Genomic DNA, 22,821 nt, shown 5'->3' on the forward strand with positions numbered 1-22,821 from the left:
TGTTTTCTCAAATAGTCTGGCATTACTCAGCCATGGCAGAAGGGAGATAGGCTGTAGCTACAGGGCTGCGTGACGCAGGGCTCCAGGGATGGCATGGGTAGGGCTGAGGTTACAGCATCCTACATGCGGGAGTGTCTGGTGTGAAAGAGAAATGAGGGAGTAGAGGACGACTGATGTTCTCCCTGAGGTTAATGTAGTGCTATCAGTTGCACAACTGTCCTCTCGTGGCTGCATCTATTTCAACAACTGCTGGAGGAGAGAATGGGGGGAAAAAAAGACAGACAGAATGAGAGAGATAAAGACGAGAGGGAGGTGGGTGAATTGAGAGCACAGAGGCACACAGAGATTGAGACAGTAAAGCCTTGCAAACAAACATGAAAACAAATACTGTAAGGTAGACTAATGACTAAAAATTACAAATTTAATTTTTCAATCAGAGTGAAATAATAGAATAAAATCACAAAAGAGCAACATGTGTAATCATGTGTAAATACATTAGCAGAGAGAAGCTAAAAACAGCTACTTGCACTGGCTGTTGTGCACCTGCAGTTTTGACAAGCTGATTATTCTTAAACCGAAGAAAATATACTTTATTGACAAGCAGAATTTTGTCAATGGTTGTTCAAGAACCTTAAAGGAAATCAAAAAGACTTCTGCCTTTGAAATTTGTCAAGAATCACAGTGAAGTATGATTGATGCTAGTTGTCATTTGTGGCCCAATTTTTCTGCTCTAAATAAACTGAAGGATAAATCCAGTTGCTAAGCCAGTCCCTCAAAGGGCTGACCTTTTGATAGGCCCATCTCTCAAACTTATGGCATCTTGGAGATGTTTTATTGCCACAACCTAGAAATGGCTCATGTTGACATAAGATCATTTGCAAGCTTCTCCCCAGAAACCCTCAAGGCTCAACGTCTCTATAGGTGTACTAACAAGAGATTATCCTTGGAGCAAAAATAATTTCAGCCTCTGTTTCACCCGAGCTTGTATTGTTATCAAGTGAAGGGAGGCCGATTTTGTGTGTAAAACCTTGTAATTTCAGCGCTTCAAACTATGTTCCTATCTCCATTGGATTTCACATCCCTTCTCTTGTTTTATTTTACAATGGCTATTTCATGCGAACCATTTTGTTTCCCTCCACTGGCTTAATTCAACTGCTGAATTCAAGGCCACGAAAAGATACAGGTCAGCGCATTTGAAGTTAAAGGTGGCTGGTGTCAGTGGTGCAGGAGAAACTGCAGCGGGGTTCGTTAACAGCAAAAGGTGAGTCTGATAAAGAGGACAGGGACGGCTGAGTCACTCATGTGTCCTCTGATTCTGGTTATCTGTCTCCAGCTCCTTGTTTGCCTGAGTGATCAGAGCTGGAACCATCAGTGCCCCCCTCCCCGCAGATGGACCATGACTTTCACTGAACTAAAAGCGTTACTGTTGAGATAAGGGCTCCACTCAGATCAACTGTGGCAATGGAACCAGTGAGAAAACATGGTGGACAAAGCCATCTGGCCAGCTCTTCTCTGTCCTCGCTCTGCTGAACACGGAGCTGGAGCCACCTGTCTTGTCTGCTGCACTATCCAGCAGAAGTTGAGTACCAACAGGATGGTAGGACAAGATAATGTGTGTCTGTGCGTGTGTTCACATTTCACCCCGTGCATTTTATAGGAAAAATGCAGAGGAGAATTTGCCCTCAGAGAATAAGAAATAATGGGCCCAGAACTTTTTTTCCCTCTCTTTTCTAAAAGCCTCTAACAATATTTCCATGCCATGTTAAATGATATGCAACTTCTCTTTCTTCTTATTGATTGAGGCTTGGCCAAGGTCATCTGCAAAAGCTTTTGTGACAGTATTCTCCCAGAGCATATTGGATTTTATCTTCAGCTATTAGCAAAGCATTTGGCATGAAAGAAGAAACATTGAACATTTAGTAATATACACCACTCTGCTTTGAAGCACAACTTCTGCCAATGCTAAAACATTCAGGAGCTTTATAGCCTGTATCATGTGTACATGGCTATTTGGCATTAAGTGAACATACTTTTTAGAGCAGTTATTTCCAACCAAAGGACCTTGTATCCCCTAAATAACTCAATAGGTAAAATAAAAAATATAAACTATCTATACTGTGTAGGCTACACACTTTCTACAAGTCTAAGCACATACATGTAAGCTTGTAAACTATCTAACTATATTTATATAAGTATACTAACTTGAGAAATCAAACTGGATAAATGGTTTAAATGGTTAGGTGAGACAGACTATAACATTTGATATGATTTATCAAATGTAATGGGATATTGAAACAATTAGGTTATAGATATACTGATGAAACATTAAAAGCAACGGATGATTGTGAAAAATAGCACAATGTATAATGAAACTAATGACAAATGAAAAGCTGAAAGTAACTATAAATTCACTGAAATGACTACAAGTATACACATTCAGCTAAAGATATGGATAAATGATTGTTATAATTAGTGGGAAAAATAATTTACCAAGAGTAATGAATGAAGTCTAAATACCAGGCAAATGGTTAGCAAAATATAAGATATATGTATAAATTATCCAATGTAATCATTACAATCAGCTCATTTTGTCAGATAAATAATCAAACAAAAAAGCTTAGGAAACTGTGATTTCGCACCATCTTTCTCAACATCAGCTGACACTGAAAGCTGTTGAACCTCACTGGTGTTTTACAGAAACACCTCCAGAGTGTATCTGGAGTGAGACTCACTAGGGAGACTGCTGCAGACATCCATCGAGCCTGTCAGTGGAGGAATGTAAGACAGGTGGCCCAGAGAGAAAAGACGAAACCTGATTGGATCTTGGCCTATAGTGATAAGTTACCTTGCGCATGGCAGTCATTCCACCATCAGAATTAAATGATAAGATTCCAATTACCTGCTAATTTAAACCACAGGTCAAATTTGAGTAGTAAAGGATGATGGAGCCCGCTGTTAAGAATTTCATGTTGTAATAGCTTTCTGCAGGTGAGAAAGGAAATTGAGAAACCTTGCAGATATTAAATGGGGTAGTGTGAATGACCTGCCTCTGTGAAAAGGCTCCTTATCTATGTCACATTAAATCTATAATGCATTCTCACTCTATCTAACAGACATGACAAATGAAAGTTCTCATCTAAAAAACATTTGCATTTACCAACACAGTACTTCACCATATCTGACAGTTTGTTTTTTAAAATAAATAAATCTCCAAAAAGAAATCTAAAGGGGAATCCATACAGCCCACATTGTCCTCAACCCAACAGGAGGGGGTCTTGTCCTCTAATTAATCTGGCTTGTCCCTCTGCTAAACACTGGATCAGTTTGCAGGCCTGCTGCATTATTCAACATAGCCGTGGGTGAGAGAGGAAGTCTGTGGTCTGGAGTCACCTTACTCTGGGCAGAGCAGCAAAGCGAAAGAGATGGAGAGGGATGAGAGGGAGAAATTAAAGACAGGGAAAAGGAGTCGAGGGTGGATGTGAGGAAGGTAGGTGAGAGGTATGATGGGAAGAGGAAAGGGAAAGCAATGAGGTTAGAGATTAAAAAGAGGTATAGAGATCAAATGGTTGATGTGATTCAAGGTGAGGAGAACTGCTACAAGATCACATCCGTATGAGAAACCGCAGGAGGGTCAGAAGCTTATAGACAGGAAGTCCACGTCCAGCTGTCAGTTTCCTGCTTCTGCTGACAAATCAATCACAAAGCCACATTATTTTTTTTTCAGCTGTGTATGCAACTTTGACAGACAGTCCAATGATACGTTGACAACAAAACATCTCTTTCTCCCTTGTTCTTTTATTGTTGATAGTTGTTATTCTTCAGAACAAACCCCCTCCTTACCCCAAAATACATCTGTCTTCCCCGTCGCTCTCATTAAATACAAGGCTCGTCCCCCCCACAAATACAATGGTCAAAAACACAGTAGTCATGTACCATCAGTTCATACAGAAATACACAAGTGAAATCAATGGTACTCTCAGGGCCGTGGCCGGCACTCAGACAGCAGTCGTAATAAAAAGCTTTGGAATGGTAAAAGTACAATGCACTCACACAGTTGTTGTGGCTGCTGGACAACACAACGCTTAAAATAAATTATATGGATAGGGATATTTTGAAATGAACTAAATGAAAAGCAAAGAAGACAATGGGTTCGTACATGCTTTAACAGACCAGTTTTACTCAGAGCGCTGGGATGAAACACTCAGGGAGACTCAGCTCATACTCAGGTGTTAAAAGTTCTGGCAATAAACTCACAAAATGGTCATTTACAGCACATTCAGCTTTGTGGTTATGCAGTGGTTACTGACTGTACGTCTTTACTCTGGGCAAACATATAGTATATTTTTCATATAATATTCACATAACATAATATACATCTGTATGTACACATTCCTTCCACCTTCAAGAAAAAGTGTCCAGGCACTTCCGTCAGCGATCCTTTGTGAGATCACTGACTGCACTGTAGCTACCTCGTCACTCATTCTCATCAAAAACAAGCTGCCCTCTCAGTGAAGCTTTGGGGAGCTTGGTGATGTTGGCATACTGTAAGGTCCCTCACATATTCTGGCGCTCCCACCTGAACCAGACTTTGAGCTGCAAACTAGCAGCAGAGTTTGCCTAGCTGCCATTTTTCAGCTTCTGCGGACTTCGAGGTGTCACTCTTTTGTTTATTCAGGAAGGTCCTGGAGTGATACCTATACCGCCCTCATCTTGAAGACCTGCCTTTAAAGGAGTTTCAGGAGATATGGTACTGTAGAGCATAACATATTTTAAAGGGTAACAATTGAGTGTAGGATAGAGATTTTCTTGGTTCTGGCACAAACATCTTTAAAGAAAAACATAAGAAAAAGAAAGAAAGTAAATAAAGAAAATAAAATGTGCTTCTGGTCTGTGTGTTGGGTTTTTCAGAGGATGTTTCACTGATTCAGGCATTAACAGCTGCAGTGGCATTGGCCAGCAGTCGAAAACTGGTGGCTTTGGTTTGTCTATTAGGTCTGTAATAACTAAGCAACAGTATCTCTGGGCAACATTCTTTCTCCTGTTCTTCATTTTCTTTTCAAAATAAAAAAAAGACTACCAATATCTAGTGCACCATCACCAATATCTTTAGTGGTGAGTTTTGATCCAAAATGTCATATTTTCCCTCTACACAATGTTAATGCCCTTTTTGAATTTATATTTATATATATTTATTTAAGGGCTATGATAAAATTCAGATTGGCTTAGCTTGCTTCAACAGTTCACAGTGCAACCAAATGCCTCAGACAACATAGGAGTAAAACAGTAACAGACTCAAAACTGTAACGGAGCACCGTTTTAGACACTTCACCACAGCATTAATGAAATATTAGTTCCCACACCTCCACTGCCACTATGGCATGTCAGTACAGTTGTCCCTGCCACCCCTTTTCCTTTCCAGCTGGGTAGAAAATACAAACAGTCACTTTGGAGTGGAGAACATTAGCTGATGCAGTACATACTGTATGTTTGTAGGCATATCAAGATGAAGCAGAAGAACAAAGTAAAGAGAGGATTCAAGTCAGTCAGTGGGATTGGCACTGTGACAGCAATTTAACAGGAATCTCCCGTGGTGGCACCAGGCCCAGTGCTGTGGTCCCTGGAAACGTCCACCTATAGCACACATGGTAATCCAGCACAAACATTATGGCAAAATACAACACATTGCAACTACTGTACAGTTTCTGCATCAATACTGCTGAGGACTGGGCTGGTCTATCCTAATGCTGTAGGTCTCTTGTCACTGTTTGTACACCGGTATGACAACCTTTTAGATTCATTCAGTGATTTGAATCAATCTGTCCTATCGTCAGAGAATAAGGCAGTTTATGGTATGGTAGATAGGTCATGCCACAACCACAGTGGACTGCTGTTGTAAGTAGCTCTTAAGAGAGAAGAAAATGCTGCTGTAACTCTGGAATTACATCCAGCCCCCTCGCTGTTCGAATGAAATGATGAAACTCAGCCAAGGTGACCCTTCTTCAGAATAGACAGGTCCTCTTTGTAGCTCACAATATGGTTTTGCTGCTACTGAAACCCTCAGCACAAACTGAGCTTTAGTCCAAGAGGCAAAGAGGACCAAGAAAAGCACAAAAAATATCAAAAGAGATAAACATCACCGACAAGGAGGAAATCACAGCTGTACATTAAAGGTTAAAAGTTAGAACCTTGACCAGGTTTTTTCCCCCTCTCTTTCCTTTGCAGTTCTCTCAATGCCAAGTTCACAGGTCCGAACAATCAAGTAGAGGGGGTCTCTGGGTGGCCGAAAATCGAATCTCCAGTGCGTGGGATATCATCGCTGTGGTAAACATTTAGTTGCTATCTCGTTTCAAAGCAGTCCAAGTACTCCAGGACGAGGTCATAGCAGAACCGATACTGATCCTGAGGAGACAGTATTGTTTGATTAACAAGAGAAAACACGGGAAATATTCTAGCCACTCATTTATTTACAGACTCTCTTACCAGGGACTCCACCATGTTGGGTTTGCAGTTGCGTAGAGTTTTGACAGCATAGAAAATGTCCACCATGTTCTGGTACTGGATCATCTCGAGGAGAATGTTGCAGGCACAGAAGGTCCCACTGCGGCCACCGCCATTACTGCAGAGGGGAAGATGTGTCATTTAAGAAAACATCATAGACAGAGGCTTTATCTTTTTCATTTCATTTATTTTGCTATCTTTTAATACAGCATTAAAAGATAGGAAAAATCATAAATTCTAGCCATGCTAGAGGCAAGGTTCTCGGGGTTTGTCCACTTAAGTCCAGGCTGAAATATCTCAGCAGCTATCACACTGACTTCAATGAAATTTTCTACAGACATTCATGACCCTAAAGGGTGAATCTGTCGACTGTGTGATTTCTGACACTTTTTCTGTTGCCACCATATGGTTGATATTTTTGGTATTTAATAAAATGTCTGTGAAATTTGGTTCAGACATTCATCTCCTGCTGAGGATGAACTGTAGTCTGTCACAAGTTTCTGTATCTACTGACATTAACACAGGCAAGATATACATAGGTTGTAGCAAAGAGGAAGTGTTTTGACATTTTTTGGGATACCAGCACAAAAATGGATAACAATGAACTCTTCCTCTACTGTCTAGTCTGCATTTTTTATGTCACTCACAAGTAGCCTACTCTGATTGTTTCACCAACATTCAAAATGCATTACATGAAAGGTTTAAGCACAGTGTCAGATGATGGAATAGTACTTGTTTCCATGACTGGTTAATTCATATGGAAAAGAATCAAAGATCCAGGAAGTCTCTTTGAGCCATGTTGTCAGTATGTAAGCAGCACAGTCAGACCATTTTGTGTTCTACATTTCCAAAACTTAATTAGCAAATGTTAGCATGCTAACATGCTAAACTAAGGCAGTGGACATACGTATAATAATAGTAAAGCATAGTAAACATAGCTAGACCTGCTTAGCCTTGGCATATTAACGTTATCATAGTGAGCATGCTAGCTTGCAGATGTAAGCATTTGGCTCAAAGACTGTGCTGAATGCTTCTTAGTTACAGCACATTTCAAAGAAATTACATGATAAATTGATCATCCTAAGAGTCTAGAGCCAGTGGCCTACCATTAGATGTGGCTCATGTTTGGACCTTGACTGTAAGTGTGACGCAAACCAGATGTGGTTTTACTGGTTGAAATCCTATAATATTGTACATTTGACAGAACATCCACTGTGGATGTATAGTGTATACAATTGCATTACATGTGAATATATGTCCCGCTCCAGGGGGAATGGGGCATCTACTGTAGTCTGTTTAAGTGGGTCCTGGAAGACTATAATAAAGTATAAGCAGGGCAGAATATGTGTAATCTGATAACCCCGTTTTTGTTCACAACATCGTGATACAAAAATAGATACATGAGAAAAGCTTTAAGGAAGAGAAAATTGAGAAACAACAGCACAGTGAAATTTCCTCGGAAATATTGTCTTGGTCATCATAAATGAAAGGCAATATCAATAAACTACTGGAGGACAATCCACTTCCTCTCTCCAGAGACAAATGCAGCAAAGGTGGGCATAGAGGCCTCTGCAGCGTATACAAGCAATATTAAGGCAATCAATCGTCGTCAGTGCTTTGGCAGTCCTGGATTTACTGTAGTGAGAACCATCGCATTCCGTATTAAGCCATAATTGATTTGATCTCCATAATCTCTTCCCTGGTTGTCGTGGGTAACACTGTGTGACAGCGCTGACTGATGTGCTTTTGGACGGGGGCGGTGGGGATGAACGTGTGACGGGTTGGCAATGAGCTGGACGGCCCATTCATATTCATCAACGGGTGTGCGCTCCAGGGGCTTAGGACAACAGAGGAGCACACAACACCACACACTGCACTACACCACACCACAGAAAAGCACATTACACCACAATTTGATTTTCTACATTACAAAGTACTGTCACGGAAAAATACTTTGCACTATATCTCATTGCACCAAACCACACAGGACGCCACAGAGAGGAGACACGACACAATCTCTGTGTCATCATCAAACAGACGAGTTCATGATTCACTAGATTTTTAACAGACATTTTTGTGATGCTCTCCTCTGTGAATAAGCTTTTGTTTTTAAATGCACTTTTAATTGTCAGTCTTTAACAGCATTATTTCACAAACTCAGAGGTTTTCAGGCAGATACTGAATTTACTTTTGCTTTGTACTTAGAAATTACTCACAGGCAGTGGACAGCAGTGCGTCCCTCTCCACACTCTCTTTGCCACTTGTGCACTTGAGCAAGCAGATTTAGGAAAGCCTTCTTGGAGTCGGGAACATCACGATATGCCGACCAGCGCAGGAACTGGAACTGACACACCACCAGCTGGCCCTCTTGGAGCTGGGGATGTAAGAGAAAACATAAAACACATGGAATATGTGTATACTGTACTGTGTGGGTGTACATGCACGTGCTGTCGCTTGTCTGTGAATTACACTTTCTGTTTGTTTTAGTATTTCTACATGCACCAGTTAACACCCGTGTTTGAGTGCTCCCCTGGCTGCGCACTGGCACTCTCAGCTGTGCTCGCTCAGCAGACTGACTTTGAGATATATGGGTTTGCAGGTGTAAGTGGGGCCCAAGCTGTGTGTGAGAGGTCCCTGTGTGTTCATAACCTTGTCCTGTACAATCTAACCTAATACTTAAGGACCAGTGGAGAAGTGTAAGTCATGCAAATTGAGCTGGCAAAGACACCAACGATGTATGGAGGAACTGCCTCAGCGGAGGTGGGATTTACACAATGTACTTTTTTTGTCCAACTTTCCCAACCACACATACATATGCTTACAATGCACTTCCTTCGACTTTTACTCCCTACCCTTGTACATCATTGTCACATACAGAAAAAAAGACACACTAATTCACTGAGTGGAGCACATAGAAGAGGATGTGTATGTGTGTTACTTCAGTGTGATTTTATTCCTCCCATGCTGTGTTAAGTTGCCCTCTCCTTGACAGTGCTGTACACTGAGTACAAAAAAAAGGGTGCCATAGGTAGAAAGGGGAATGACAAGGGCAGTCGACAGAGGAGGTGAGGATGCCAATCAACTAAGGAAGTTCTGGGCATTGCCTGTCATGCCGTTCATAATGGCAGCCTAGCAAAAAAATGCCTTGCATACAGATTTCTTTAATAATTGGTTGACAGTGATCCTGAGCAGAATACTTGCATGTGCTTATGCAAATTCCTGGCATAAAATCATACCTGCATGCATACACACACAGAAATCAGCACAATATGTGATGTATGTCAAGTGAGAATAACTGATTCATACATACACACACGCACTTGGAAACAGTATATAAATTTCTATACACTCTAAGACCACCTCTGCTCCCTGTAGCATGACAGACCACTCTGAACCTTTTTTGTCGCATATTTCATAAGTTCTGCCTGATTTTCTGCTTTTTAAGAAGAGTGCAGATGTGTGCAGAGTGCAGCATGTTTAATGAACAAATCAAATGGAGTCTTATTTGCCACCTGAAAACTGTATCTTGCTACTGAAAATATGACATGCATTATGATGAAAATCCCCTCTTTAGTATGCCGAGTGGCACCAAGATAGGGAAGGAAGACGCCTATCTAAGTAATGACAAGACGAAATTGAAAAAGGGAGAGACTGACCTTTATTGCATGCATGTCAATGGGCTCCTCTTACATTTTACATAGAAAGTTGCTATTACTTGATCATTCTTATAGGAGTATCTTATGGAAAAACTGGTGGCTCTGGTTCAATTTTCTGGTCTGCTGAATATCAAAACATTGTCCTTTGTAGTACTTCATGACACATTCTATGAGTTAGGCTTTTACTGATTTGCCATTGTTTTCAGTACAAATCTCCAGATAATATTTTAGAGCGTATTTATTGAACAACCTCCTGTGTCCCATGAGGCTTACTCTGAAAGAAGTTATGTTGTGTATGCAAAAGAAAGCAACACAGGCAGATAATGATGCAAAGCCACACATCCAGAATCAAATGAACCATTCTGAAGAAATTCAGATCATCATCTGAAGGTCTCAGATACAGGGCAATTTTACAGCCAAGCCTGTGCTACTTTGACTTTGAGGACTTGTGTCAGCTCTTTAGATGCACATTACAGGTGGCAGCTCTAAATGTACTTTAGGTAAAATGTCACACCTGAATTACCAGCGAGGAGCACAGTTAATGCATTTCTAATGAGGTTCAAGTTAGCATTTGTGAAATATCACTGAGTGGAAAACATGTCTTGAGCAGGGTTTTTGGCACCGAAATTACTCACCCGTGTGACGTTCTTGACCCGAAACAGACGAGTAATGACATCCTCGTCTGCTGACATGGACAGAAACTCCACCTCCATGGGCCCATACTGCTGTAAACCAGGCTCTGGCCAGTACTGCACACACGGCTGCAGGTAGAATGGGGGGGTTGTTTGTCAGTGATGAAATATGGCATGTACACTGCTTGAACTAATACTTTCTTCAGGAGTTGTTGCCTTTGCTTTTAAAGGTTTTGATCATCAAAGATGAAAGAAATTAAACAAAATCAAAAGATGAAATTATTACGCAAGTGTGTGTGAGTGAGCAGAAGAGGGTCTTGGTGCATGTAGTGTTAATACAAGGACTATAATAACAGCAATAAGTAATAATAAGTGCTCATGTGGGGAAATAAGCAGAGTAGGGAGGAAGAGACATAATGTGCTTTGAGACACTACAACAAGAGGGAGACAGAGTGCTCCAGTGCTACAAATAAAATCTACAACAGAGTTCAAAACAAGATCTTGCAATGAACAACTTCAAGTTGGCTTTAACTTGATTTTTGGGTGAGAGATACAAAAGTGACTCAATTGCACTTGGATGAAAAACATTTTAAGGGCGATGGAATGAAGTAGGATTCAACAGGGGTACCCAAAATTTAATTTACTTATTTGTTGCTGTTGTTAACAGACTACAAAAGGTGTTTCAAGAAAGTATTCAAAAAAGCCATTATAGAAGCACATGGAAGCCTCTTGAGAATGTACAAGGCCAAGTTCATGATTAACTGATTTTGACAAATATGTTTTGGTAGGATCCACTTGACCTTAGAGCTAGGCAGTAATTAATTTCAGTGAAAACCAGCATTACTCAGCTGTTTATATGCTTCAAGCAAATTTCTTAAATTTGATAATCAGTGATGAATAAGTAGAGCCACAGTGAATAACACCTGGGCCTATTTCGACTAATACAGTATAATAGGTGGGGATCATTTGAACAAGCCTTGAGTGGTTACGTCTCTATTTAGAGTTATTATGCAGTAAACTGCAAGTTTCAAATTGCTTCAGTTTTGTTCTGTTCTCTTCACCACTGATGACTCACACCTTCTTCAACTTCAAAATGCAGCATACTGCACAAATAACTGCATCTAATCTCTCTGTGATGAAGGTAGTTTACATTTTCAGTTTAAACATTTCCTTTCTCACAAAGTGTCATCTTTACAGACAACCTAAAAGACTACACAATGGACTCTTTAGTTTAGAACCACCAGTCGCAGTGTCACTGCTATTAGTTAGAAGAAGAAAAAAACTATCATGTACTGATTATACAACAATCTAAGTTAGCCCTTGAATGAAAAAGAAAAAAAAGATTCATAATTCAAAGTAAGCTCTTCATTTTCAAGGATGTGATACAATGTAATGCATATTTCAGATGATTAATATTTGAAGTTTGACTCGACAAAGCTTGTAAATGTTGCATTTATGCAAATCTTTCTCTGGCTTTTTACAGGTAATTTCTCTGATTCACTTCTTATCCATACACATATTAATTCTATACAAATAAATACAAGCTAATATGAGACTATGCATAAGTATTGCAAATTGTCCTTAAGATGATGGGATGAATGCTCAGTGCTCGTATTCCTGATCTATGACACTGTGCATAATACAATACATAAAAATATGCTTATTTAATATTTGAGATAAGACTGTCTGCAGGTGGTTTTATTATTTTTGTTTGACAACAAAAGACTACCCCAGTGTCCCTGTGTGGTGTCCCACAAGGATCTATTTTGGATCCAATCTTATTTTTTCTTTCCGTGTTCTCCTCAGGCTATCTTGTTAGACAGCATTTCCATTACAGCAGTGATGATACCCAGTTGCACCTGTCCCAAAATTATTGAATTATTCAGCATTCAACACTGTCATTTCTGAACAACTGTTTATCTACAATTGAGGGCTGGATAGCTGCCAAGCTTGTTCAGCCTAACTCCAACAATAAGGAGATCTTAATTATTGGCTCAAAATGTCTGTAATGAAGTTGTGCCAGCTTCTGGCTCTTAAATAGTGTGATATAAAATGTTTTGCTAAAAATCTGAGACAGTTTGATCAGTCTTAGTCTGGATTTCCACATTCCTACAGCAGGCTTGTTAAGTCCTCTTTTGGACAAATACATCATTCTTTTCGTTTAATGACTATTTTACATTCTTTAAATTGATACATGTTTGATTGATTGCTGTAATCATTTTTCTGTCTTAATAAGAAAATGTTTTCAGAGGAGGTATTACATTTCACATTGTCGAACAGACTTTAAGATCTATTGCTTACTTTTAAATCCTTCTTCTGTATGGCACCTGATTATCTAGAAGAGCCTTTAAGTCCTCAATTTCCAGCTCCATCTTGAGCTTAGTTCTCATAGGAGCTCAGAATAGCAAATGCTTTGAAATCATAAAAATTGAAAATGTATTTGTGACATTCTTTTAATCATTTGCTGTTTAGTGTTACATTATGTTTTAATTCTTGTACTTGTCTCGAATATAGTGTTATGTTTCCAGTCATTATAATTGCTATTATTAAAAGTGTTAACAGGGAATATTTGCAGCACAGAGACAGACATATGCTCATGAGAAAAGTGGGACGCCAACAAAAAGAACCCTGAGATGAGGCTGGAGGGTAAGGCAAACCTATTCTCCAGAGATGTAACTTGAGGAGGGGAAGGAAAAACTGGGGCGGGTGTTATCTAGTCATGCCTTGAGATCAATGTGGTCAGGGATCAAAGCCATACAAAATGGCATGAAGGAACTAATCCCAAGCAGAGTAAGATACAGAAGCAGCGAGGGGAGGGTATGTCAAGAAAGTCTCAAGTAAAGTTCAGATAACCTCGAGACTGTGAGTGAAAACTTGCACAGCAAACAGCGACTCCTCTGTGAGGGAACTCAAACATTTTGTCAAGTATATTTTCCTTGTAGTGTCAACAAATCAATGGCAATAAAACAGCACATAACACTCGACCTTACCCAGGCGGAGTTTGACTGGTTGAGTTGGTTGAGCATGACCACGGCCGTGCAACCGTAGTCAAACACCAGCCTCCAGAAGTCTGCCGTGGTGCCGGGCAGAGGGTGCGGGGTCACGATGAAAGCGGCCTGCCGATGGAAGCTGTCAGCAAGAGCAGCGTTGATGTAATTGTTGCTCTCCCCTTCCGTTGTAACCAGGAAGGCTAGGGCGCGATCAGGCGGGAGGACATCCATGCTGCGGTTCTTCTCTCGGTTTCTGGGCAACAGAGCAATACTGCACTCTTCCACATCCAAGTGGGGAGTCACAGAGTTGAGTGTCTGCAAATGGAAATGTTTAAGAGGTGAGATGAGAGTGACGAGAAGACAACATTAAATTGAACAGAGCGTTTAAAAGATTGAGGGTGTGAGGAGTGGTGAGACAGTCAGCAAAAGAGTCAGAGATGTTAGCGAGGAGGAGAAGGAAGAAAAAAATAGTGAATAAAACTGATGCAGAAAAGACTGAGAATAGAGAGGAGACAAGAACCCAATAATGTTAATTGAAAGAATCTTTAATACTCGGAACATAATGCTGACAAACTGATTTAAAAGAATAAAGCATAAATTAGGCCAACCGCATAATAAAAGGGAATGTAATCAAGTTTAAAAACTCAAAAGGAAATATTGCATAGCGATTTTCTTTGATGAACTCTCTGTTCATTTAGCTGTAATTACATTAGACAACTTGAAAAAATATTTGAATGATTAATACACCACATCAATAATAGATCTGTGACTTGCTGATCTCAGTGCTACCAGTTTACTGTTTGCTGTCTGTTGGATGACAGAGTAAAAAGCAAACACGGAGCTCGTTGTGCGGTGGAGCGGCTTTCAACAACAATGTCAGATGGATAAGTTTACAAGATCAAAGAGAGGCATCTAACATTTTCCTTTATGAAAAAAATCAAGTTTGTGTCGCTCCCCGAACCTTGCGGTACCACCCCCTAATCCAAAGCAATACATCGATCACAATTCCTATGTAGTATACAAGGATAAAACTGTGTAAAATTAACAGAGGAGCATGAGCCATTTCCAGTATTACTTTGAAATGCTAAACCTGGAATCAATGCGGCTGCTGGCTGAGCGCTGCAGCAGAGGGAGGTGGATAAAGCAGGTAAAGCATGTGGGAACACAGCTGGCTCTCTTCTCTCCTAATCAACATCTAATGAAATGTTCGGAGACCACATTCCTACAAACTAGGCAGGGTTTCAATGACGGTCACACAGAATCAAAAAAAGGGGAACTAACATCATCCTGCAGACACACACACACAAGAGGAGGATGCGTATCCATTATTCTATTCCTTTCTACACACTGTTGATTTTAAAATGTTTGTGCTATAAAAGATATTTCCACAACAAAGCAGATGTAGCCATCTGTTTATGCAACTGTGTGAATACCAAACAGACTGTTTTAACTTAAATGGGCAACCACACAGCACACACAATACAAATTCAATATACAGTACAATATAAAGGAAACCCAAACTGTTCACAGGTTTCTGTAGTGGTGTCAGTAGTAAGCTCGATAATGGTACCAATAGTGTTTCACATGCACAAAGCTCTTTTTTGTGTAACCATCAAGAAGCGTACTGTGGTAGCATTAGTAGTAGTAGCACTACAGCTAAAAGGAATACTTGTATAACTAGAAGTAATATTATTGTTTCTACATTTTAACAGAAGCAGCTGAAGTGCTACAGGTACCAGGTTCCATTAAGGTAATTGAAGTTTTGTTGATGATGTTAAATAAACTGCATTATGAATGCAAATTACGGTGTGTGGGCTGTGCAATTTAGAATATGAGTTTGCGTTTTTCATTGTTTAATGGCTGCACATTTCAACAAAATTAAACTGTGCTTTAAAATTGATCAGGTGCTGCTGTATGTCTGTCAAGCACAGGACTGACCTGGAACTCTTCCCGTAGCTGAGAGGAATTACTCTGGGAATCAACTCGCAGCATCTCTTTGTAGGTGACGGCGAACTCGTTCACCAGGATGGCCGTCTCTCCGCACAGACAGGCCTCCAGAATGGCATCGTGGATAAAGATATACTGCTCCTAAAAGGGACAACAGGTTACATAATTAAGTGCTGTGTATTTGCACACAGTGCTCTAGTAGGTTTCAGGTGACATGTCATGGTGTTACATGGTTGCAAACAGGTCCACAGACAATATAAAGGAGGGAGGAAGATTATAAAGAGCACTTTGCAGAACTCTCATGAACATATGTAGATGTAAATAAATAATCAAACAGTATGAATAACAGCAGAGATTTTTCATAACCTGCCTTGTTCTGAATTAAACATGTGCCATAATGTTGGTAGTGTATCAAAGCTGTTGGGGAATAAATAAATATTTCCTTAGTAAACAAACACATGCAGTGTGCATTTAATTAGTGCACCCCTGCAACAAATGTAATAAACAGCTAAGTGTTGGATTTACATAATAAGGGGAGAATATGCAAATTATCTTCACATCTAAAGAACAGCCTCCATGCCTATGAAGCACACACTGAGAGACAATGTGAGTCTTTTCATTAAAACTATTGCAATGACCTTTACAAATGTCCCAAAGGGGAAGTATGATAATACACCCCCCCTTGCTCTTTGAGTTTCCGAACAACAGGAGGGAAAAACAAATGCTTTAAAACCTTTCTCTTCAGAGGTTCTCCAGAAGAGTGCAGAGGTTATGTTATTATGTCCACTGATATAACCCCCTGAAGGAAAATATAACAAATAAGACTTAGTTTGAAGGTGAAGTGGTTTCCTAGCAATGCAATTAACCTGACCTCTGTCTGGATCATGTTGATGCGTCGTGAGCAGAGGGTTTTGACACAGTTGTAGATATCAACGACACCCTCACACTCGGCCATGTCCAACATGACATCCAGCACGATGTAGCAGCCAGTGCGGCCCGCCCCCACGCTGGAAGAAAGGAAGATCTTTCATGAACGATCATGCAGCATAGTTTTACATTTTCAAGTTTCTGCTGTGGTTCTGAGAATAAAGTGTGTCTGCTCCATGGTCTGCTCAGGAGCACAAGTTATTGGGACTACAGGATTCAAAGATTCAAAGAATCTAGTAGACTACATTGTACAAGGGTCATGTGACAGACTCATTTTTATGTCAATCTACAAAGCCAGCAGTAGTGCTGGGAGCCAAACGGGCAAGCTAGGCTACAAAGTCCTGAGTGCACCTTTGCTCCGAGTCAAAAGAAGCTTTACAATTAAAAGTATGTGTTTTTTCAAAGTGAAATTAATCAGAAGTTATAAGTTAGCATGAAGGGCAGTGTGTCATACACTTTATTGCCTCTGTTTGGCATCAGATTGTTTCTTTTCTTAACGCTTTCTTTGCATTCGAAAATGTTGAATGCAAGATTACAAATTAAAACAGGTCTAAAAACATGTCTTTGTAAAACAAGACGGTTCATGTGTCAATTGAATGAATTGCAATGTTTTTTTAAACACTATGGTTACAGCAGTTGCTACGCATCATCAGGTTACCTGCAGTGGACCACCACAGGGCCAGCATCAGGGGGTGTAGAGGCTTTCACTCTTCGTATAAAGGCCAGCAGTCCAGTGGCGTGATAGGGCACACCGTGTTCAGGCCAGGATGTGAAATGGAACTGACGCACCTCGTGCTTGGTTGAGTATCCTCTCTGTCAACACAAACACAGTAGGCTAAACATTAGCATCACATGTAAAACACCAATTTATATGGACTGCATCCTAACCATTGTAGCCTACAGGAAATTATTTTATCCAGGACTCGCTCCCGTTTATTCCCAACCATCATGAGAGATGTGGCAGATTTTTCGGTTCAATGTGAGGACAACTGGGACATTATTTATGTTGGGAGTTAGGTCTTCTAGGACAGTTAGGCCTCTGGGCATCACATGCTAGTAGCAGCTACAGTGTGACAGACACATACAGAGGAATTATTGAGGCTCTCAGAGCTCAGGGAGGACTGGGAGGTTTCTCCTCTCTGCTGGGAGGCTGCTGCAGTCGCACAGCAATTTCTGTCTCTGTACAGAGATGACAAAGTAAAGCCACGCAAAGCAAAGATTTGTTGAGGACAGATATCTAAAAAAGAAAGGAAAAAGGGAGCTATGGAAAAAACAAGCTGTCACCAGCTCCCAAATTTGTGCCGATTTAAATAAGCAGCAGCGTGTGCCCATGGAGAGCGTTGGTGACAGTGTGATGATAATGCTGTGTTTGTGCCACTGTCATTCTGGCGTGGCTCTGAGCCTATCCAAAGAAAGATCCCCTGAGAGATTGACAGGATGGAGGCCTTTAGGGGCACAACGCTGCAACAGCTATATTGGAAAGACGGCGGGGGCACTCCCAGAGCTACTGGTGTTAATACCTCTAAATTTAACATGTGCACCTCAAGCCCATCAGCACTAAGTCCTGCCAAGTATCTAATCCCTTCCATTAATACTGCATCTAATTTTAATTTTTGCTCTACCAGGTAACAGAAAAACGCAGCTAACTTATATCCATCAATAATTCACAGAAAGAGACAGAAAGAAATGTAAAGTAACACAGCACTGCATACTGCTTTCTACCCTTAAACACCAGTGAATTACGTAACAAATGCAAACCAAGGTCAGGCAAAATATCAGTCTTAGTTAAACTTACCCTCTCCAAGGCAAAGGTACGAACTGTGTATTCAGCCAGTGTCTCCGTCTTGAGCAGAGTAATTTTAATGTCACCGTACATCTCGCTATCGTCAGGCCAGTATTTACAGCATTTCACCTGTTTGAAAAATAATGAAGCAGCGTAGTGAAACCTCAGGTTGATATCCCTGGAAAATACCTGCAAAACTGCAGAAGGTGTAACATGAATTAAACAGTTTGAAAGACTGTTGCGAAGGTTGATTCTCCAGAAAATTCTCAACAGTTTCAACCTTGTTTTTCAAAATGCAGTATACTCTAACCTCCTCCACCCTCTGATATGTAGGATAGCCTCAACCTAATAAAAAAGGTCAAACTGAATTGAACATTATAGGTCCTCAAGAGTAATCACTTTTATTCCTCCCCTTTTGTTGACAGAAGCATATATATGTGTGTGTGTGTGTGTGTGTATATGTACACATACATACATACAGTACCCTGTACATATATGCTGTGCTTCTGAAAAGAATAGGCCAGATACAGTATTTGTATGAAATGTGTTATGAGTCCATTCACTGCTATTAAACAAGGTTGGTGAAGTGCTTAAAGGACAATTCCAGGCGAATTCAACTCAGGGGTGTATTTTCATATCATTTTAGGTCTAAAAGAATGAATCTGAAGATTTTCAGTTTAATCGCTCCTGTTTTGCGGTAGCTGCGTCTGTCCGTGCATCGCCACGGCAGCAATGAATGGGAGTGGATGTAAGTTCCGCTGTTTAGGCTGTTTCCAGCCCTCAAAGCCGCATTTTTTTCCACAGACAGCATCAGATGGCGACTCAAACATGCACCGAGAAGTTTATTTACTTCAAGCAAGCCGACATGTTTGTAAAACTAGATCTAATTCAAAGTCTCCCGGAGTCTCGCGCGAGCCCGAAGTTGCAGTGCTGGTGTATTCAGGCGCAGTAGGAGCTACTGCTTGTGTCATAAACACAGGAATATCAACTCTTTACTTGCTTGAAGTGTACATTTTTTTCCCACAGACAGCGTCAGATGGCTACTCAAAGATGCGCCGAGAAGTTTTTTTTACTTGAAGCAAGTAAAGAGTTGATATTCCTGTGTTTATGACACAAACGGTAGCTTTTCCCACTGCTCCTGAACACACCGAGCACGGCAACTGGGTCTCGCGCGAGACTCCGGGAGACTTTGAATTAGATCGACTTTTACAAACATGTCGGCTTGCTTGAAGTAAATAAACTTCTCGGTGCATGTTTGAGTAGCCATCTGACGCTGTCTGTGGAAAAAAAATGCGGCTTTGAGGGCTGGAAACAGCCTAAACAGCGGAACTTACATCCACTCCCATTCATTGCTGCCGTGGCGATGCGCGGACATACGCAACTACCGCAAAACAGGAGCAATTAAACTGAAAATCTTCAGATTCATTCTTTTAGACCTAAAATGATATGAAAATACACCCCTGAGTTGAATTCGCCTGGAATTGTCCTTTAAATCGCTGTGATCCCGTCGACTATGTGTATTTATGAGAGATAATATTTGATACTATTATGCAACTGCAACACTCACTGTGAATCAGAATGACTGCCAGGTTCGAAGGTCGATAAAAACATGGTCTTTGTAGCCATCAGAAACCACGAAGGTGAAATCAGAATGAGATGGTCTACTGTAGCTAGGCTATGGAGGATTCCCATTCATCCTCAGCCACTGTTTTATTTGCGTGGTCTGCAATACTCTCATTTTGCTAAAATGACCATGTAAGTATTCCACGATTAATCACCAGCATGCAATGAATCATGGGATAACTTTTGCTTTGAATGATCCACCATTTGGATAATTCATTGGCTGAGGAACAAAGAATTAATCTCACAGCTCTATGTGAAGTCCTCAAAATGGGACAGACGTGTTGTGCCGCCATGACACAATCTGCCCTCAAACCCATCTTTTGAAGGACGCAGTCCCTGAATTGAAAAACAGCTAATTATCTTTTTTCCACGTTGGTTTGGATCAAATGAACCAAACTACAGGTGTACAAAGGTGTGAAAAGCACCATTAGTGACATCTTCACATCATTCCTTGGACCTGTTTGGTTTTGTACGGAAGACCTTTTATTCTATTTGAATTTTAGGGATTATAGTCAGAGTAAATACGGTGTTATTGCATTTTACAAGATTAGTTTTAACAATTCATTTAACAGCAAAACCTGTGTCATTACAATTTACAGTCAGTGATTATGATTAGAAAAAAATATTAAGGACTTCAATTGTTAGTTTAACTAGAGCAAAGAAATACTGATGTGAAATTTAGTTATTAAGTTGAAAACTGAGAATGGTTACACCTCAGATGCTGCAGAGGAACAAAAACAACCTGCCTCTCTGCAGATATTTCATCTTGGAGGGCAAAGAAAAGGAAAACACAATAATCACATAATGGCGAGAAGCATAATGAACAGGAGGGCAGCAATCTTTTTTCACCAGCATCAGGCACAAAGGAGGTAATTTTTTTTATTTAATGGGGGTTTTATTTGGATTCAGCCACACAGACCAGTCCTCATTTGTTGACTGTTCCCTGAATTGTTAGGATGGAGAACCAAATTGGATGTAGGGCCACTGCTAGAAAAATGGTGTCATTTTAACCATCCACTGAGGTAATATGTTTCTCCTGTTGAGGCTGAAAAGGATGGAGCACTTCGAGCAAAATTCATATGCTTCAGGTACTTATGTGAGGTGGAAAATAATGGTTCTACTGCAGCCTGGCCATTAAAGCTGTGTAGCCATACAGGGAATATATGAACATCACACCTATATATGTGGCTTAGGGTATGTTTATCTACGCCACAAGTATTTTATAGCACATTTTATGGACTCTATAATGACACCATTATGACGCAGGTTTCGCAACACACCGTTGCTGTTTGATGATGATGGACAAACAAGGGATAACACACATAGCAATACCTGAAAAGAGTATTTTCAATGGAAAAATAAACAATATTGCACAGGAACGTGCATAAAACATTTGAGCTTTTGAGAATTCCTAGTGTGGTGCAGAGAGTTCAGGGAATAGTGTCTCATGTCTGTGCCCGAAACATGAAGCTACAATGGGAAGGTTAGAGTAGCATGACAACTGAAAACCAAGATCTATGTTTATAAAACACATAAAAGCTTTTCGAATGGACACTAAAATGTTTCCATATGTGTCTTAGGACTGGGTGGTGACAGGACGGGGAGGAAGTGGGGGTGGGGAAGATGGTGCACATCACTTACCCTGCCAACCTCCACCAGCTTAGTGATCATAACGATGCTGAAACAATTCTCCTGCCACACCATCCTCCAAAAATCGTACAGAGTCTCCTGCTTGGGTCCTAGTGGAAAGAGAAAGGACAAAAAAAATAACAGAAAGACACATAAATGGCTGCATCTAAGCTTGTCCTCTCAATAAGGGAGTCCTTGCTGCCATGAAACCCCGTATTATTGTGACCTATGTGTCCTTCCTCAGACACCAGGCTACTGATCTCTCAAGATTGTCCGTCAATAGAGTTATTGGGAACTCCAGACAGGAGAGAAGGGACGATGGGTGACAAAACAACAGCAGCAGCTTATGATGAAAGCTCACAGGACCATCAGTCACTCACTGCCAGCTGAGGTACAACTTCCAAAAAAAAAAAAAAGGGGGGATCACAGGAAATAAATGCTTGGATTGACGAAAATGAAAACACTGCTGACATTTGTTTTGTTTTTTTGTTATTTCTTGGCAAGTTTCATCTGCCACTCTCCATCTCCCTTACAGGGGGATAGAGGGGGTTGCTGGTGCAAGATAAGCAGATGAGCAGACCTTCAGTGACTTTGTGAAGGGGGCTCCCTGGAATCTGACACTCCCCAGGGTATAGAAACAATGGAGGAAAATTTTAAACACACACACACACACACACACACACACACACACACACACACACACACACACATACTGTACAGACTGGAGCTCTCCATCAGAAGCAGCTTTGTATTTGAGCATCAGTGGGTGAACTACAGGTTTGCTCTCTGACAATAAACTCGGCGCTCCGCACGTCAGAGAGATTGAGAAGGTGTAATCAACGTGTTTAATTATTCACCTCCTCTCATGATTAATTCAGTGACATCACTAGCACAGCCTTCACAGATTGGTAGTCACACCGTCAACTTTGGATTTGCCAAGGGACTGTGCATGAGCGGGCTCATTGGCTGGATCATCTTCAATTTATTACACCATCCTCAGCATCCTGAGTCCACGCACACACACAAACACATACTATAGCCTTGCTGTGATACTCACCCTGAGTGGCGATGAAGTGGTTGGATCGATGGTAGCCCTGAAAGAGAGAAGAGGGATGACATGCTGAGTAAGCCATCTG

General features: G+C 40.7%; 1 protein-coding gene across 6 annotated transcripts in view; it reads right to left on the reverse strand.

Moving 5' to 3' along the window:
* Nucleotides 1–3,779: 3,779 nt before the first annotated feature.
* Nucleotides 3,780–22,821, reverse strand: part of ptprub (protein tyrosine phosphatase receptor type Ub) — a 155,503-nt gene continuing 136,461 nt past the window's right edge. For all 6 annotated transcript variants that reach the window (XM_085801775.1, XM_085801772.1, XM_085801774.1 and 3 more), the window contains 11 exons: nt 22,743–22,779; nt 21,698–21,795; nt 18,446–18,562; nt 17,309–17,463; nt 16,595–16,730; nt 15,715–15,864; nt 13,777–14,091; nt 10,790–10,915; nt 8,715–8,872; nt 6,481–6,616; nt 3,780–6,399 (listed from right to left, as the gene is read on the reverse strand). In XM_085801775.1, coding sequence (XP_085657901.1) covers nt 6,337–6,399; nt 6,481–6,616; nt 8,715–8,872; nt 10,790–10,915; nt 13,777–14,091; nt 15,715–15,864; nt 16,595–16,730; nt 17,309–17,463; nt 18,446–18,562; nt 21,698–21,795; nt 22,743–22,779 — 1,491 coding nt within the window. In that variant the 3' untranslated portion in view covers nt 3,780–6,336. The remainder of the gene's footprint in view (nt 6,400–6,480; nt 6,617–8,714; nt 8,873–10,789; nt 10,916–13,776; nt 14,092–15,714; nt 15,865–16,594; nt 16,731–17,308; nt 17,464–18,445; nt 18,563–21,697; nt 21,796–22,742; nt 22,780–22,821) is intronic.

This window comes from Trachurus japonicus, chromosome 16, assembly GCF_045865225.1.
Source record: "Trachurus japonicus isolate A0001 chromosome 16, Traja_1.0".
NCBI classification, from domain to species: Eukaryota; Metazoa; Chordata; class Actinopteri; order Carangiformes; family Carangidae; genus Trachurus; species Trachurus japonicus.